A 15796-nucleotide genomic window follows, 5' to 3' on the forward strand; every position below is an offset into this window, starting at 1 on the left:
AAAAAAAATAAAAAATATTTAACATTTTTTGTTTACATATAAGGTTTGTCTACCCTTTTATGTAAAGTGAAAATGTTGAGTTAAGGTCCGCTTTAATTTCTCTGTGGTGATTGAACTATAAAGTTGTTTTGTGTCTCTGCCTAACTTGTCTTTTAAATAAATAGTTTTTTGTTTTTTTTTCCATTAATTCATTATTTAGGAACTTTCGGTATAAAAGAAGAACCTCAGAAAGACCTCAGAAGAAACCATGGGCAACATGGTGGCTCAGAGGTTAGTACTCTGGCCTTTGCAGCACTAGGTCCCAGGTTTGAATCTCGGCCAGGACACTATCTGCATGGAGTTTGCAGGTTCTCCCTGTGTTCTGTAGGTTTCCTCCGGGTACTCTGGTTTCCTCCCACATTCCAAAAACATGCAGTTAGGTTAATTGGCTTCCCTAAAAATTAATTCAAAGTTATGGTAGGGACATTTGTGAGCCCCTTTGAGGGACAGCTAGTGACATGACTATGGACTTTGTAAAGCGCTGCATAATATGTTGGTGCTATATAAATACTGTGTAATAATAATAATAATAACACCTCAGATGAGGCATAAATGTGTCTCATACTGCATGACACTATAGATATGTAGTTAAGGTTTGAGCTTTACATTGTTTAGCTTTTTTAACCACCTGAGCGTTACACTGAGGTCTAGATATCTGTACCAAAAGTGATCCACTGTTTTTCATGAAATTTTTTTTTTAAATTGTAGACCTGTAACTTACAGAAATATGTCCGAACAGGGGTTCTAGTAGATATTATGAATATAAAAAATGTATTTACTTTTATTTTATTTTTTTTTATTTTTTTGTATTGGATTGTATACTGGAGTTTGTATTCAATCCAATACAAAATGAGCGTTTGAATTTACCAGTTATGTACTTTGTATTAATTTTATATTATTTTGGATTGGATTGGATACGCAAGTTTGTATCCAATTAAATACAAAATATAAATTTGAATTTCCAAGTTATTTACTTTTATTTTATTTTTTTTTATTTTTTGTATTGGATTGGATAGGGAGTTTGTATTCAATCCAATACAAAATGTTTGAATGAGTTTCAATTTGAATTTCCCGCACACGCGCCGACTTCATCACGCACGCAGGGAGAAGCCGTCCGTTTTTTTTTCTCCGCCAGACGGCTTCTCGTTTCAGAGATCATCCGGCGCTGGAAGAAGAAGGACGTGGACGATCAGCGGGACCAGGTAAGATGCCGAACACAAGATGCCGGCCGGCTTCTTACCGGTCCCGCTGGCACCCGACGAAGGCACCCGACGCTGGAGAGGGAGATCGACGGACGACGATCGACGGAGGACGACGCTGGAACACGAACACGAAGCTGGATGAGCACAGCGGGACCAGGTAAGTAAGGATGGGAAAAAACTCGGGGTTAACCATCCTAGCCATTTTTTTTTTGCCCGTACGAAGGTCGGGCTTAACGGCTAGGAGGTTAAGTCATCCTGGCCGTACCTTTGTTTTTTTTTTTTATGACAGGTATATGTGAGTGTCTGTGTTTTACTAATGTAGCAGACAGCAGTATTTCAGTCCAATCAGGTGTGCTGTATGAACCTATTGTGACGTGAAATATGCTTGCAGACAGACGACCTAATCAGTCAACTACTTCTATCCATTCACAGAATTGGAGCAGCAGGGTGACCCGGTCAAGAAAAATTAGGTCACCTACATGTGTTTACTGATAGAGTTATGTACACTTTAAAACTGGATTATATATACATATATTATAGCACCAATATATTATGCAGCCTTGTACAATAAATAGGGGGTGCAAATGATGGACACAGGAGGGATAACTGGATGGCCGTAAAATACTGTACCATTGGCAGCTAAAATAGAGCCAATATACGTATTTCACCTGTGTATTCAACTGTTTGCCTTGAGTTCAACTTTGAAATATTCTTTTCTGAAAAGTTTCTAATTACTGAATAATGTTATTACTTTGGAGAGCTTGTATTCCCATGCTCTTAGTAGACAGCTGTGTTCTGGTGTTAGCCAAGAGGCATGAGATTGCAGCTTGCTAGTTTATGAACAGCAAGACAAAATTATTATTCTCTGCAGACCGATACATTTCAGATAGTGAATATTTCTTTCACCTTATATTTGACAATAATGATACTGTAAAGTAAACAAAGAAGGGCAAGTGAACTTTTATATCTGGGGCAAAACTTTTTTTGTGGATAGAATGGTGTTTGTAGTAGAATTTGTTGTAATACTGAACTGTTCTCCCATAAAAATCTTTTAGGTTTTTGTTCTGGCAAATATAGCCCCCCCCCCCCATTTTACCCTGACCTTACCCTCCATCTTTGTTCCCCTTTTTTCTTCTTGTCCTCATTTCCCCTTCATTTTTCCAGTGCTGCCCATGCCTCCTTATTATTATTACTTATCATTGCACAGTATTTATATACCACGGACATATTATGCAAACTGTTATCTTTCCTCACTTCTCCTGTATCCCCCATCTTGTACCTTTTTGATACTTGCCACCTTATTCCTTTTTGAGAATACTTCTCAGCAAATAAACTAAATTACCTAAAAGACCTAAGTTTTGCTGAAGTTCGGGTATACCTAGAAGATTTTTCAGAAAAGTATATTGCCTCCGCATATTGTGCCCTGGCAGAAATGAATTTATACTAATAGGTCTGCCCTTAAGCTAAACTTTAGAAACATACAAAATACAAAAGCTAAAGAATTGAATCCCCCCCCCCAAAAAAAAAAAAAAAAAAAAAGTTGCACCCAGGCAGGTCCTTTATTGCAAAGAAACAGTCAATGTTCCTTCTGCAATAAAATAACCTTAGCTTCCTGAATTTTTTGAAAGCACTCACCTGTTCTCACTTTGGTACTGGCGCCGTTTTCTTGTCCTTCTTATCCTGGAGTATGGCTTTCGGCCATCTTGATTGATTCAGTCCCGACAGCCGGGTATCCTCACAACCGTCGCTGAGCTGCCCATGAATGAAGGGACCTGCCCGATCCCTCTTTTTAATGTGGAACTTTAATTCTGCAAATTGGCACTTTTTGTTTTACAAATACGGCAGCATACGCCACCCAATCTCTGGCCTGTGCAGTGTGAAATCGGGTGACGTCGGCAGAAGACACAAGAATAAGGAAGAAGATGGCAACACCCAACGCTTTCTTTGTGCAGAGACAAAGCAAGAAACTAGGACAATGTGGGACAGTATGGAAAACTGCTCCAGAGGCATTGAGGGATCTGCAGAAGTAAAGGTGTAATTATTTTTAATTTTTTACTTTAGTTCTGCTTCAGTTAGTTTTTTTTTTTTTTTTTTTTTTTTTTTACTGCAAACAGCTGAATTTGATCTGCTGTCCTTTTCTTGTTATCTCCTGTATAGCAAAATTTAGACTGCAAAGGGCAAAAGCAGGAAAAGTGGCGAATAGAGCAGACAGACAAAGTAAGATTTCATCAGGGAGTTTCTTCTCTTTTCATTGTCCAGTCACAGTATGTGGTAGGGGAATCTGATAATAAAAGGCAAAATGCAACAGAAAGACATCAAGTCCCTTATTTGTCAGACAGAACTGTGCTGTGTGGCATAGCTATGTATATCCCAGGGCTGTATGGAAAGAAAATACAAATCCTTTGGCACGTTAAAGAGCTTTCATACTCTTTGCCTAGAGTTCAGCTTTATTCTGTAGGAATGTGAATAAGGAAAGCGCTTTTGTTCTTTTTTAAGCATACATCACTAAAATAAATCCTATCTTAATATAATAATGCTATTTACAGAGCAGATATATTTAGATGGTAGGGTTATGGCGCACAGCTTTAGAGGAACCTTCTTTGTCAGACGAGAAAAGTTTTAGGTTTTTGAAATTTTGGTTAAAAGAAAAATTCTTCATTTCCTTTTCCAAATGTCCTAAAACTGTCTACTTATATTTCAAGGATGACAGCCTGACAGAAGAGGTTACAGTCAGCCGCTGGTGACAGTCACTGCTTGTGCATGTCCCTGGAAAATTAACTTGTACAGAACTTCTAACAATACCTTATGTAATGATCCGTCGATGATCCCTGTGCAATGACTTATTGATTCGCTGCTGTCTTAGGGCAGGTTTATGTTGTATGTGAGCTACGGTGGTGCATCCAAATCACACAAAAGTGTCATTATTAAAGTACAATAAATCCCAGTTTCTAAAGTGTAATAGTGATTTTTTTGGTGCTTAATCTTAATGATCACAATTAAAATATTTAAATCCTTTGCAATTTATTGTGTATTCCTTTTAAAAACATAACACAAAAACTCCTTGCACATACATAATAATCTATCAACAAACAATTCAAATACTCCTGTGTTAATCAATTTGCTTTTTGTCAATGGCACTTTTCACTCCTAAATTGCTTATAGGGCCTGGATACTATCTGCATGGAGTTTGCAGGTTCTCCTCCTGTCTGCATGGGTTTCCTTCGGGTACTCCTTCCTTCCTTCCAAAAACATGCAGTTAGGTTAATTGGTTATGCCCCAAAATTGACCCTAGACTGTAATTATGACATATGATTATTGTAGGGACATTAGATTGTGAGCCCCTTTGAGGGACAGCTAGTGACATGATTTTGGACTTTGTACAGTGCTGCGTATTATGTTGGTGCTATATAAATACTGTCTAAAACGAATAATAACCTCAGATGAGGCAAAAATGTGTCTCATACTGCATGGCACTACAGAAATATAGTTACATTTGAATGCCATTGAGGTAAAAAATGGCGTTTTTATGCACCAACATACTTTACCACAGTGCAATGATACAAATGGGTCCAAAAGGTCCAATGAAAACTGTTAGAGTTTGTTCAGGAAAAGGAGACCATGATAATTTTTCAAAAGTTCTGATGGCAAATGTTTAAAAGGGAATTTCCCTCACAATGGACTCATTTTATCTAATTTTCTGAAACTCCAGGACAGAAAGTTAGAGAGCAAAAAAAAAAGGGGGGAAAGGATGAGAGTTTTAATCAATGATGCCCGCTGTGGACCTTTTTTGCTGTTGTGCTGTTCAGTTATCCTGTCTCAAAATATATCTGTTTAGCTCTTCCTGTAGATCACAATCATGGTGAACATTACTGGGTTTTACACACTGTGATTATTTACAGTATATTACACAGCTCAACCAAAAAAACATTTTTTTCACTTGCCAAGGATTTTTCAATATATTTAGTGTATTTCAGATCTGCTGAATGCAGAAATGACATCAGTTTTATTCAATTCCCTCTAGTTCTTGCGATACAGGAATCGGAATAGACGATTTTACCAACCACAAATGTTACCAAAGCATATTATTATCTATCTTTATATACACAAATGTTTTGCCTTTTATATATTTAATGTAGCATTATTTTCATGAAAATTTCATTTGCCTTCTTTTTATTCATACATTTTCAGAAATATGAGTTCTTCAGGAAGAAGTTGTTTAAATGACCCTAATGTATTTTGCTACATTCTCAGCAAAAACAGAGAAGAAAACATTACAGAATTTGTGAAACAAGCTAATCTTCTAAATTTTGGTATTAAACTGCGGGACCAAGATAAGTATTGGAATCCCCATATGGTATGCAAAACTTGTAGAGTGTCTACGTCAGTGAAAAAAAGGAAAAACTGAAAAGTTTGAAATTTGGTGTACCTATGGTATAGCGAAAGCCCATAAATCATCATATTAATTGTTATTTTTATGCATTGCATAAAAGGTTTCAATCTTTACAAGAAAACAATTTGGAATCAGCAAGGTGACCTGTGCCGCATGGTGCTGACGTTCCCATACCAGTTTTCCGTACACACCCTGATATTCCAGTATCCGACATGGAGGATATACAGGGTTCGGAGAGTAACCCAGGAATTAGCAGTTGAAGTGAATATGAAGAAAGTGTTTAATCAAACCAGCAGTTCTCCCAAGAAGAGCTCAATGATTTAATATGTGATTGAAGTCTGTCAACACAAGCATCCTAACATTTAGCATCCAGGCTAAAGAACTGTCTGAGACCAGAAGTTAACATAATGGTTTATAAGACAAGAGAGGTGACACTCCTACCATATTTCAGTGAAGATGGAGACTTTGTGTACTGTTGTAACACCCCTGGACTACTAGCCCATATGGGAGTACCAGAATACAGAGCAGAAGACTGGTGGCTTTTCATAGACAGTTCCACTCCAAGTTTGAAATCTGTTTTACTGCATAATGGCAACTGCTATGCATCAATTTCATTTGGTCACTCAACAAAACTTAAAAAAGAATATGTAAATATCAAAATGGTCTTGCAAAAGCTTTGCTATCATGAACACCAATGGTCCATATGTGTTGATTTAAAAATGGTGAACTTTCTACCTGGGCAGCAAAGCGGATACACAAAGTACCCATGTTTCATCTGCTTGTGGGATAGTAGAGCAAAACAGTGTCACTGGAAAAAGTGACATGGCCTCCATGGGAAAACAGTGATTTCTTCAAATACATTTGAAGATTCTTCCCTGGATTGAGTGCTGAAAAATAAAAGCAGGAATCTTTCATGCACCCAGATTCGGAAACTGATAAATGATTCAAATTTCACAAGTTACATGACTGATACTAAAGCTTTTGCCTGGCACAGCTATGTCATGGTTGTCAAGAACTTCTTGGGCAACCCAAAAAATGAAGAACGAGTACAAAACTTGCTTTTAAACTTTAAAATTTTGGGTGCTACTATGAGAAAAAAGGTACACTATCTCCATAGCTAGTTGCAAAAATTTCCAGAAAACCTTGGCGATTTCAGGAAGGGGAGGAACAAGGGGAGAGGTTCCATCAAGATATGGAAGTGGTGGAAGAAAGGTATCAGGGCAGATGGGATAAACACATGATGGCAGACTACTGCTGGAGCCTTCAACGTGATTGTCCTGATCATCAGCATAAAAGGACATCATACAAACAGAGTTTTCAATGACTTCTTTGTGATTAGTTTTGTAAATATACTGAATATAGAGTATGTTGACTTTAAGTATTTCAAAAGATATAATTTTGTACACGAAGGCATGTCTAGTTTATTTTTGCCTAATTTTCATGTTTCATTAGTTTTCTATGAGGTTATTATTGAGGTCATTATTTCAAAAACTAGCAAAACCAGTATCATATTTGGAATCTGTGCTTCAAACATAACCTAAAATCTCTTTTGGCAAGAAAATGTTCATTGACCAGTGTTATTCTTGCAGAATTTTAGTTCCATATTTTAGTGTTTCTAGAACAGTAGAATGATGAACACTACAGTATTGTACACAATAGAGTGTGTTTAAGCCAATAAAAGATCAAAAACCAGTCCTGTGTTATCTTTCTCTTTCTTGTGTAACTTGTGTTAAATCTGTAACGTTACTGTAGAGCACCCCTAACAATTTTTTTCTCTTTTTTTCTTTTTTCAGGATACCGCTTTGGGAAAACCTATAGAAGTTTTCCGATTCCCCAGTGAACTTCGTTCTGATGAGAGGCGTCTGTGCTCCTCCATGCACTTTACATCGACCAATTGGGTGACCTTATCTGATGGAATAGGCATCCTCTACCTAATTCATATTGCTAAAGCTGACCATTCCAGTGGAAGATGGGAAGTAAGTATTCTATTTTATGTACCTCATCTGCATAAATTTAGGAAGAGCAAATTGTGGTGCTGTATCCACACTCATATTTTTGTTGATTGGCTGCATTTGTGAAGGGAGTCACAGCCCATATTGACCCTGAGTTGATTAATTAAAGAAAACCATAAACAGCTCATTTTTTTCATACGCAGTACATTTAGGAACAAACTAACAGGGGTTTTAAAATTTACTTAATCCAAGGGTGCCCAACCTACGGCCCGCAGAGCTGTTACATCCGGCCCTCTCCTCATTCTCTCTCTGCTCTCTCTGCTCGTAGCCTTGTGGCGGGGTGCGTGCATCTCCTATTTTCCTCAATGGGATTGTGCTGCCAGGAGAAGGAGAGAGTGGGCATGTTCTATAGACCTGGCAATCAGCTGTGGCTGCTCCCCACCCACCTTGTACCGTGAGATAATCGTGCAGCAGCAGCATAAGAATTGTATCTGTGTCCATGCAGCTGTCATTGTCCCCATGTATAAATCTTCATATCTCCTACATTGAATGTCAAAGAAATATTATATTTTCAGGGATAACTGAGAGCTGGTACTAAACCAAAGTTCAGCCCCCCTAAACATAACAAGTTGCCAGATACAAGGTCACAAGTATAAAATTCTAATAACCAGTAGTGATTATTTTACATTGGGGGGGGGGGGCAATTTCAAGACCTTGGTCCCCAAATTGAGTTTGCATGTTAGGGACCCCCAGGGGCCACTTCTATGGCAATGATCATTAGGGTTCTGTCAATTCGCTCTGCTGTGGTGCCCCAAATGTATACCTGCTCCTTCACAAAACTTAAAGACTACATTCAGACTGGGGGTGAGGTTGCGGTGCGGTTACCCCTTCCTCATGCCATAGAACCCTGCCTTGGGGTAAACGCTCAGTACCACTCACTACCTTTTGTCCCCCCCCAAATAAAATTTTATTCCCATCCTATCATGCTACCTTGTCACACATAGCTTTCAACTTACTCTCTATGAACCCCAATTTCTCTGTAAGAAAAGGGAAATGTAACTGCAAGTGGGGGACTCTTGTGGCTAACTCCCCCTAAAATTTCACAAGATATGAAAAACTATACCTATGATACCGCGCTACCCTGTCACACATAGCTGGCCACTTACCTTCTGTGAACCCTTGTCAGCTTCCTCTGCCCCCTATACCTTATTTCACCTTTCCACACTTTTAGTATGTCCAATTTTACCATCGTCATTGTTTTATGCCCCCAAATGTCCAGTGCCCCTGTTTTGTTACCCAACTCTGGGGAGAACATTGAATGTATGTCAATTCCCCATCAGTACTCCCAGACACATAGCGGATGAAAATGAGCTGTTTATGTTTTTTATTTGATTCATTGATACTGTTGATATTTTATTTTTTTAACATTTTTTTTCTTTTTGAATAAACATAAATCTATATGTAAACCAAAGCACTAAAGCTTTATTATGCGCATGTAATTTTCAGTGTTTTTGAATCTGTAGTTTTTATTAAAAAAGAATACCTGGTGTTGCAGTGCTCTGCCTGCTTGTCATTCTTGCACACATATATCTGATGGTGCCTTAGCACAGTGGTCGTCAACCTTTTCAGACCTAAGGACCACTAAATGCACGTACTCTGGACTGTGCATGCATGGGGAGCCGTGTGTCTATCCCAAGGGGAAGAAACTTCCCCCAGAGTGAAGTCATAATGGCAGTACCTTCCCACTCTCCCATTGCAGGGTCAGTCGGCGAATTGTGTCCAGAGACAAAACCTGCACACCGCCCTGAGCTTGCAATTCATACGAGAGACGTAATCAGCAGCTCTGGCCGGTGCGCCCCCCCAGTGGGGTCCTTCTCCTTACCCTACTTGGGGGGGGGGGGGCGTCATCGGCCAGAACCGTGGACTACCAGAATTGTCTTGCGTACCACGAGCACTGTGGACGAGCACCGCCTTAGCAAACTAAATATCATTCAGTTAGGGTTTATAGCTCAAATGAAAAAAAAAGAAAAAGCAGGCCACAACCAGTGTTCAGTTTTTAGTGCTGATATTTTTAAATAAAAAAACTTCTAAATTTAAATGTATTTATTCTAACTTTTTTTGTAGCTCAAATTTAATCAAGAACTTGGGGATCCATTTATAGTAATTCACAGCGTTCTTTTTGTCCGGGAGGAGGTACAGATCATTGATGTTCTTCTGCTGCGTGTTGAAAAAGATGATTTGGATGTTCAAGGTAGTGGGTTCCGTGTCTCTCTAGAGTGGATATCCATAGCATTGCCAAGCCAAGGTAAATACTTACTGTAATAATTATTCTGAAATCTAAATGGTTCGATATAAAAAAGGAGAGAAACGCAGGGGGTTTCTTTGTGTGGCCAACATTTATATTTTCTTTATAAACAAGAAAATAGTTGCATACAATACAGTGTATGTACAAAATACAGATAGTGATAACACAAATTAAATAGGTGGCAGTAGTTGTTCAAAATTTCTAGTTGTAAACATACTACTTAATCAACTAGACATGCATTTCCTATTTTGCTAGGAGTGCTAGTATAAAGAAAACGAGAGAGGGGTCTCTAATCCGGAAGAGTTTCACCTCTTGGGCTTCCTCAGAGGTATTACAGAGACCATACAGGTAATGTCCTAGTATGGATAGAAAAGGAAATAAGGTTTAGGAGAAAAAATCCATCTGTATGGAAATGAAGTACAGGTTAATGACATCCGATATATGGACGACTCCTAGATATGAGTAAGGCTTCCCTGCCCGTTTGTGTGCAAGACGGAGGCTTGATAAGGGCTAGGGGGTGGTTCACATGACTTGCAGAAGAAATATTTTGCTAAGCACAGCTGAAACGGAGCTCTTTTTAAACCTCTTGTAACTCTTTAATGACCAAGACAAACTCTGCAGTTGTTTCTTTTTGCATATCAAAGCACAGCTTACTCCAGAAGTTAATGAATGTCTAGGCTCCATAAAGAGGCTGCCTTATATTATGTTGAGACAAATATCTGTCCTAATTGCATTTATTAAAATAATGTACCTGTTCAGACTTACATACAAATTTAACTTAAGAACAAACCTACAGTCCGTATCTCGTATGTAACCTGGGCACTACCTGTAGTCAATTTATGATGGATTATAAGACAGGAACAGAGCCAACGTATGTCCTGAAAGGAAAGAAGTAGTAAGTAAATATATGAAAAACATATATAATAATGAATACTAAATGAATGAATATATATATATATATATATATATGGTAAATATGATAGTAACATTTACTTGATTTTTTTCACAGCTTGAGAACTTGGGGTTCTACTTCTTTGACTCATCCCCATTTATTTGGAGTCCTTGCTATCTTTCTGTAGTTGAGTGGATCATCCAGTTATGGGGAAGCAAAGAACATTCTCTCATGTCACAGAGTTCACACCTAAACAGCAAATTGCTGGACCTAGTGCCAAGGGGGCTACCAGCCAATCAGGATGAAGTGATAATGTCCCATCCATTTTTTTCAGGTACCCCCGTTCATATGTGGGGGTATTCCTCCTCCATTGTCATAGGCTTCACAGTTAAACTAGAGTTCTTTTAAATTTCAAGAGGAGATCTGTAACCCAGCTTATAAAATCAATACATCCTTCTCTGTGGCAAGGGATTGAGCACCAATCACTATTTTATGTGATAATTATTGTGTTTTGCTTTCATTCTGAATTTTATATCATTAAAACCAAACAAGAAAACCCAGTAAAGCTTTCAGGTTTCTGAGTTCCCTCCTCAGGCAGGATTCGATATGAAAGGAGAAGCAGCAGAGAATATTTTTAGAAGAACAAAGATTTGTGTGTGCTTGCTTATTCAACTTGGAAAGAGTTTGGATGAGCTGATGTTCTTTGTAGCTGCTGCCCACCCCTAACCCAGCACAACTTTCAAAAGCTCTATGAATTACTGATTTAGATTGTTGCTGGCTATTTGAAACACTGCTTGGAGATTTAAGGGCTCTTCTAACAAAAAAATAGCAAAGAAAAGCAAAGTGCTGCAGCCAATGACAAATTAATGGTCTCACACATTCCGATGTAATAAACATTTTACATCTTTCATATGTCCTTACCATTGGGCAATTTCATAACTAAGGATTCTTGAAGACAAGCTGTCACCTTGCTTATGAATGGCAAGATGAATGTGTCCCCAGAAAAGACATCCTCTGATTTTTATTATTATACAGTATTTATATAGCGCCAACATATTTCACAGCACTTTACAAAGTCCATAGTCATTTTACTAGCTGTTCCCCAAAGGGGCTCGCAATCTAAAATCCCTGCCATAGTCATGTCATTACCACAGTCTATGGTAAATTTTGAGGGGAAACCAATTAACCTAACTGCATGTTTTTGGGATGTAAGAGGAAGCCAGAGTACCCAGAGGAATCCCACACAGACACGGGAGAACCTGCAAACTCCATCCAGTGTCCTGGCCATGATTCAAACCTGGGACCGAGCGGTAAAAAAACTTTTTTTACTGAGTGCTAACCTCTGAGCCACCGTGCTGCCCAGTGGAGCAAGGAGCTGTAAGAGTGGTGAGTATATAGTGGTCAAGGGGAGACTTTTCAGGATTTCATTAAAAAGAAACTCCAGGTTTAATGGCAGGTAATGTTGTTATGTATTTTTTTTTTTTTTGGGGGGGGGGAATCCAGATATATCTTTCTCCTTTTATAGCTGATGAAAGTATCTGAATGTAACATTTTAACATTCTCTTGTAGTTTAGCAGCATTCAGATTGTGGGATGAAGTTTTAGGGGACAAATAGGTTTACCTCAATCATACATAATGCCAAGAAACATGTTGACAAAAGTTTAGACCGTACAGTATGAAGGAAGGAAAGTTAACTTTTTTTCAACTTTTTTTTTTTTTATTTAACTGCAGCAAACTTTGTTAGTTCGACAGTGTACGTGCGTGGATTTGTAAATATTTTTGCAGTAAAAAAGACTGCAAAAAAAAAAAAAGAATTCTTTGATGCTCCATGAGTCCACATACCTGTGTGAAGAGTAAAGTTAGAACTTATTTTGTGTCTATAAATTAATTCTAGTACAGATATTTGGTTTTTATCACTCAAGACAATTGGTCATGATGTGCTCAGGTGGGATTTAGCTTTTGTACTGCTGTCCTCAGAATGGCCCAATTTGTTTCTAAGCAGGAGAATACTACCAAACATCTCCCACTCATCCTTCTTGAATATTTTCAATATTGTTTATCTTACCAAATTAGTCCTGAGAGAGGACACATTTTTTTAACATGTGTGCATAAATATTTGTTTTTTACTATTTTAAATGGTATTTAGGTGAATTGATATGCCACTTTAATATCCCAATTTACTTGATGGGTAATATTTTTCATAAAAAAGAAATCTGTTTATTGTCACAATGTATGGGATTGGTTTTTCCTAAAAAAAAAAAATTGATATCAATTTTACTATTAATAAATAAAATTACTTAAGACCATTTCCAGTGACAACTATCTGACATCTCTATGAGCCTTATTATGAGAATGGCGGCTCTGCTAGCATTTTCAGAACAGAAAGGTGGACAATTGCTTTCACACTTCCTCAATAGAGATTTCTTTTAGGAAACTAGTAGATTTTTTCAGCCTTCCAAAAGACAAAAGAATAATTTTATTTAGAGCTGTGTTTTTGTAGTAGGTGGTTAATTCCTTTGACAATCCAGAACGTTTATAACTTCTAAATGTTTATGTGGTAATATATGTTAATGCAGGTTTAAAATCATTGTGTATATATATATATATATATATATATATATATATATATATATAATATATATATATATGAGTATGAGACATATATGTGTGTGTGTGTGTAACAAATTTACCTTCCTTTAAAGAAGAGTTAATACTTTCCTATCCTAATGCCCATGCTTCAAATTTCTACTTTCCTGATAAGCTATGCCAGACAAACCTTTAATTTTCTTTGGCTGGTGTAGCTCCTTAGGAGAGTGACAAAATGAGGCACATACAGTGCACCAAGTAAGTAATAAAGCGGCATTGGCCTGTGAGGTTTCCTTATCCCTTTTCCATCACTGGACCCCGTAGTCTCCCATTATTCTTCTGCCCAGCTAAATCTTCAGCCATCCAAATTGACCATGCCAGGGTGACTTAACAAGTTCATCCTTCCCCGGCACACGCAAGCAAGGAATTCCGGGTTTTCTGGCAATCAAAGCTGGGGCTGCATATGCATAGCTCAGCTTTTTCACATTTTCCCGGCTTGATCAAGCAGGTAAGTCGTGTTATTGCAGAAGGGACATCACCTCTCAATTTCTGCAATAACCACATGCCTGATTTTTTTTTTTATTTTATGAAATGGGACTGTAGTTCCACTTTAACTCTTTTCTTGTGTGGTACAGAAATTGTAAACTGCTTTAAATGAAGCTTTGTATTAGGTTAAAATCGTTTTGTTTTTTTTTTCCCCTATTTTCATTTCTGCAGAAATTTTAAAAATATCCTAATTTAGGGCTCATAGGAAATGGACAATATTCACATAAAAAAGACACACAGTCATGAAAACCTGCTTTAAAGGCTCAATATGTCATTGTCCCAACTCTTTGTTGGTGCACCAGTGAAAAAAGCAGGCCGATTATTCCCAAGCGCCAATCTGTTTATTGTTCAAAGATTTGTAGCCAACACATTTTGTGGCAATCAAAGGGTCCCCCTAATTTCATATTTTTGTTCAGAACCTATGTTCCTGTAATAAGAAAATGTAATAAAAAAAACCATTTAATATAGAACGTTTGTCCAGGTAACTGAAGCACAAATGAGGTCAAAGCCCCTAAAATCACCACTGTGTTTGCGGCAAGAAAAAATAACGGTATGCTAAAAACAAACTTTTTTTGTATTTGCTTCTTTACTCTTTCTGTTTGTAAACAAAGGGTAATTTGGGCACTTTCTGAAATGAGTAATATACTTGTACTTGTTCACCAGTCATCCACAGCTGCACTAAACATTTTTACCCATTCACCTATTGCTCCTCCACTGATAGACGTATTCCTAATGGTTTTTATGTGACTTCAGGACATCATGGTGGTCCATTTTAAATGAGCCGTCATTGCTCTTTCCAGTTCTTTGCACACAGATATTAACTTATCCCTCCCGGTTCTGCCATCTTCGCTCACCTTTGTACATCTTTATGAACAATTTGTTCATCCTAATGAAGTGGATCCTGTTTCTGTAAGTTTTTAGTGAGTCATCCATGCATCATCCTTCTCCTCACTCCCACACATTCATTCGCTCAACTAATTGTACGCTTGTACCTGGAGTAATAATATTTGTCATATTTCTGCATCTCTGTTCTAAGATGACAAAAGTGTATTTTTGTCTTTATTTGGCATAGGAACCATTAATAAAAAACTCTGGTAAGATATAAAAGCTTTTCTTACAAAAAGGGCTTTTAATATGCTATAAATATATTTTGGGAAGATGTGTGGGTATGATGACTGTTGCAGGGAGGTGGAGGGATTGGGTTGCTAATGTACACACACTGTTCCATTCTTATTTTCTGGATGTTTTTTCCTATCAGCAGGACTGATTCTCTTCTTTGTACAATTCAAGGCTTTATATACAATGCTGACACCATGAACACTATAGTAGCCTCCCCACTGTTAGTTCTGTATTAGTAGAAGGGATGCAGAAATCTTTATTTTTCCTTAAGAAAGTGAAATAAATTGCTTGATTAAAAGGTAAAAGAAAATGAATGAATTTTCAAAGCTGATATCTGGGCCATATATGACATTGTTTGTGTGTGTGCAGTGTTAAACCCAGCATTTTTTTAAGCTGGGTGGGAAAAAGCTGTAGGCAGGTAGAGGCCCCTGTTTTGTAAGCCAACTCTTAACTAACCAATCAAAAACAGCTGGGTGGTGCGCCCGGCTAAAAGGAGCTGTGGAGAACACTGGTGTATGTGTATTTATACAAAGAAACTGCAAGGAAACCCTGCAAACAATGATTGGTACTGGAGGGCTTTGTACAGGTACATAGCACTGTACCTCACATTAGAATCTTCAAAACAACCAAGGTTCTCTTGTACCTGTATTTCATACCTGTTGTCAGTCTGCTGTATCACACACCAGTAAACTTTCATAGCAAATGTGAACGCAGTCAGCCGGCTTACATATATAAAGGCCCATTGACAGTTATGAGGGGGGGGGG

The 15796-nt window shown here is 37.8% G+C and overlaps 1 protein-coding gene across 1 annotated transcript in view; it reads left to right on the top strand.

Moving 5' to 3' along the window:
* Nucleotides 1–15796, top strand: part of NUDCD1 (NudC domain containing 1) — a gene marked incomplete in the record, with an annotated part of 83980 nt that overhangs the window by 22802 nt on the left and 45382 nt on the right. Inside the window, 2 exon segments of the mRNA XM_072410735.1 lie at nt 7425–7607; nt 9708–9888. Of these exon segments, the coding sequence (XP_072266836.1) occupies nt 7425–7607; nt 9708–9888 (364 nt within the window).

The sequence above is a fragment of the Pyxicephalus adspersus genome, chromosome 5 (assembly GCF_032062135.1).
Source record: "Pyxicephalus adspersus chromosome 5, UCB_Pads_2.0, whole genome shotgun sequence".
NCBI lineage: Eukaryota > Metazoa > Chordata > Amphibia > Anura > Pyxicephalidae > Pyxicephalus > Pyxicephalus adspersus.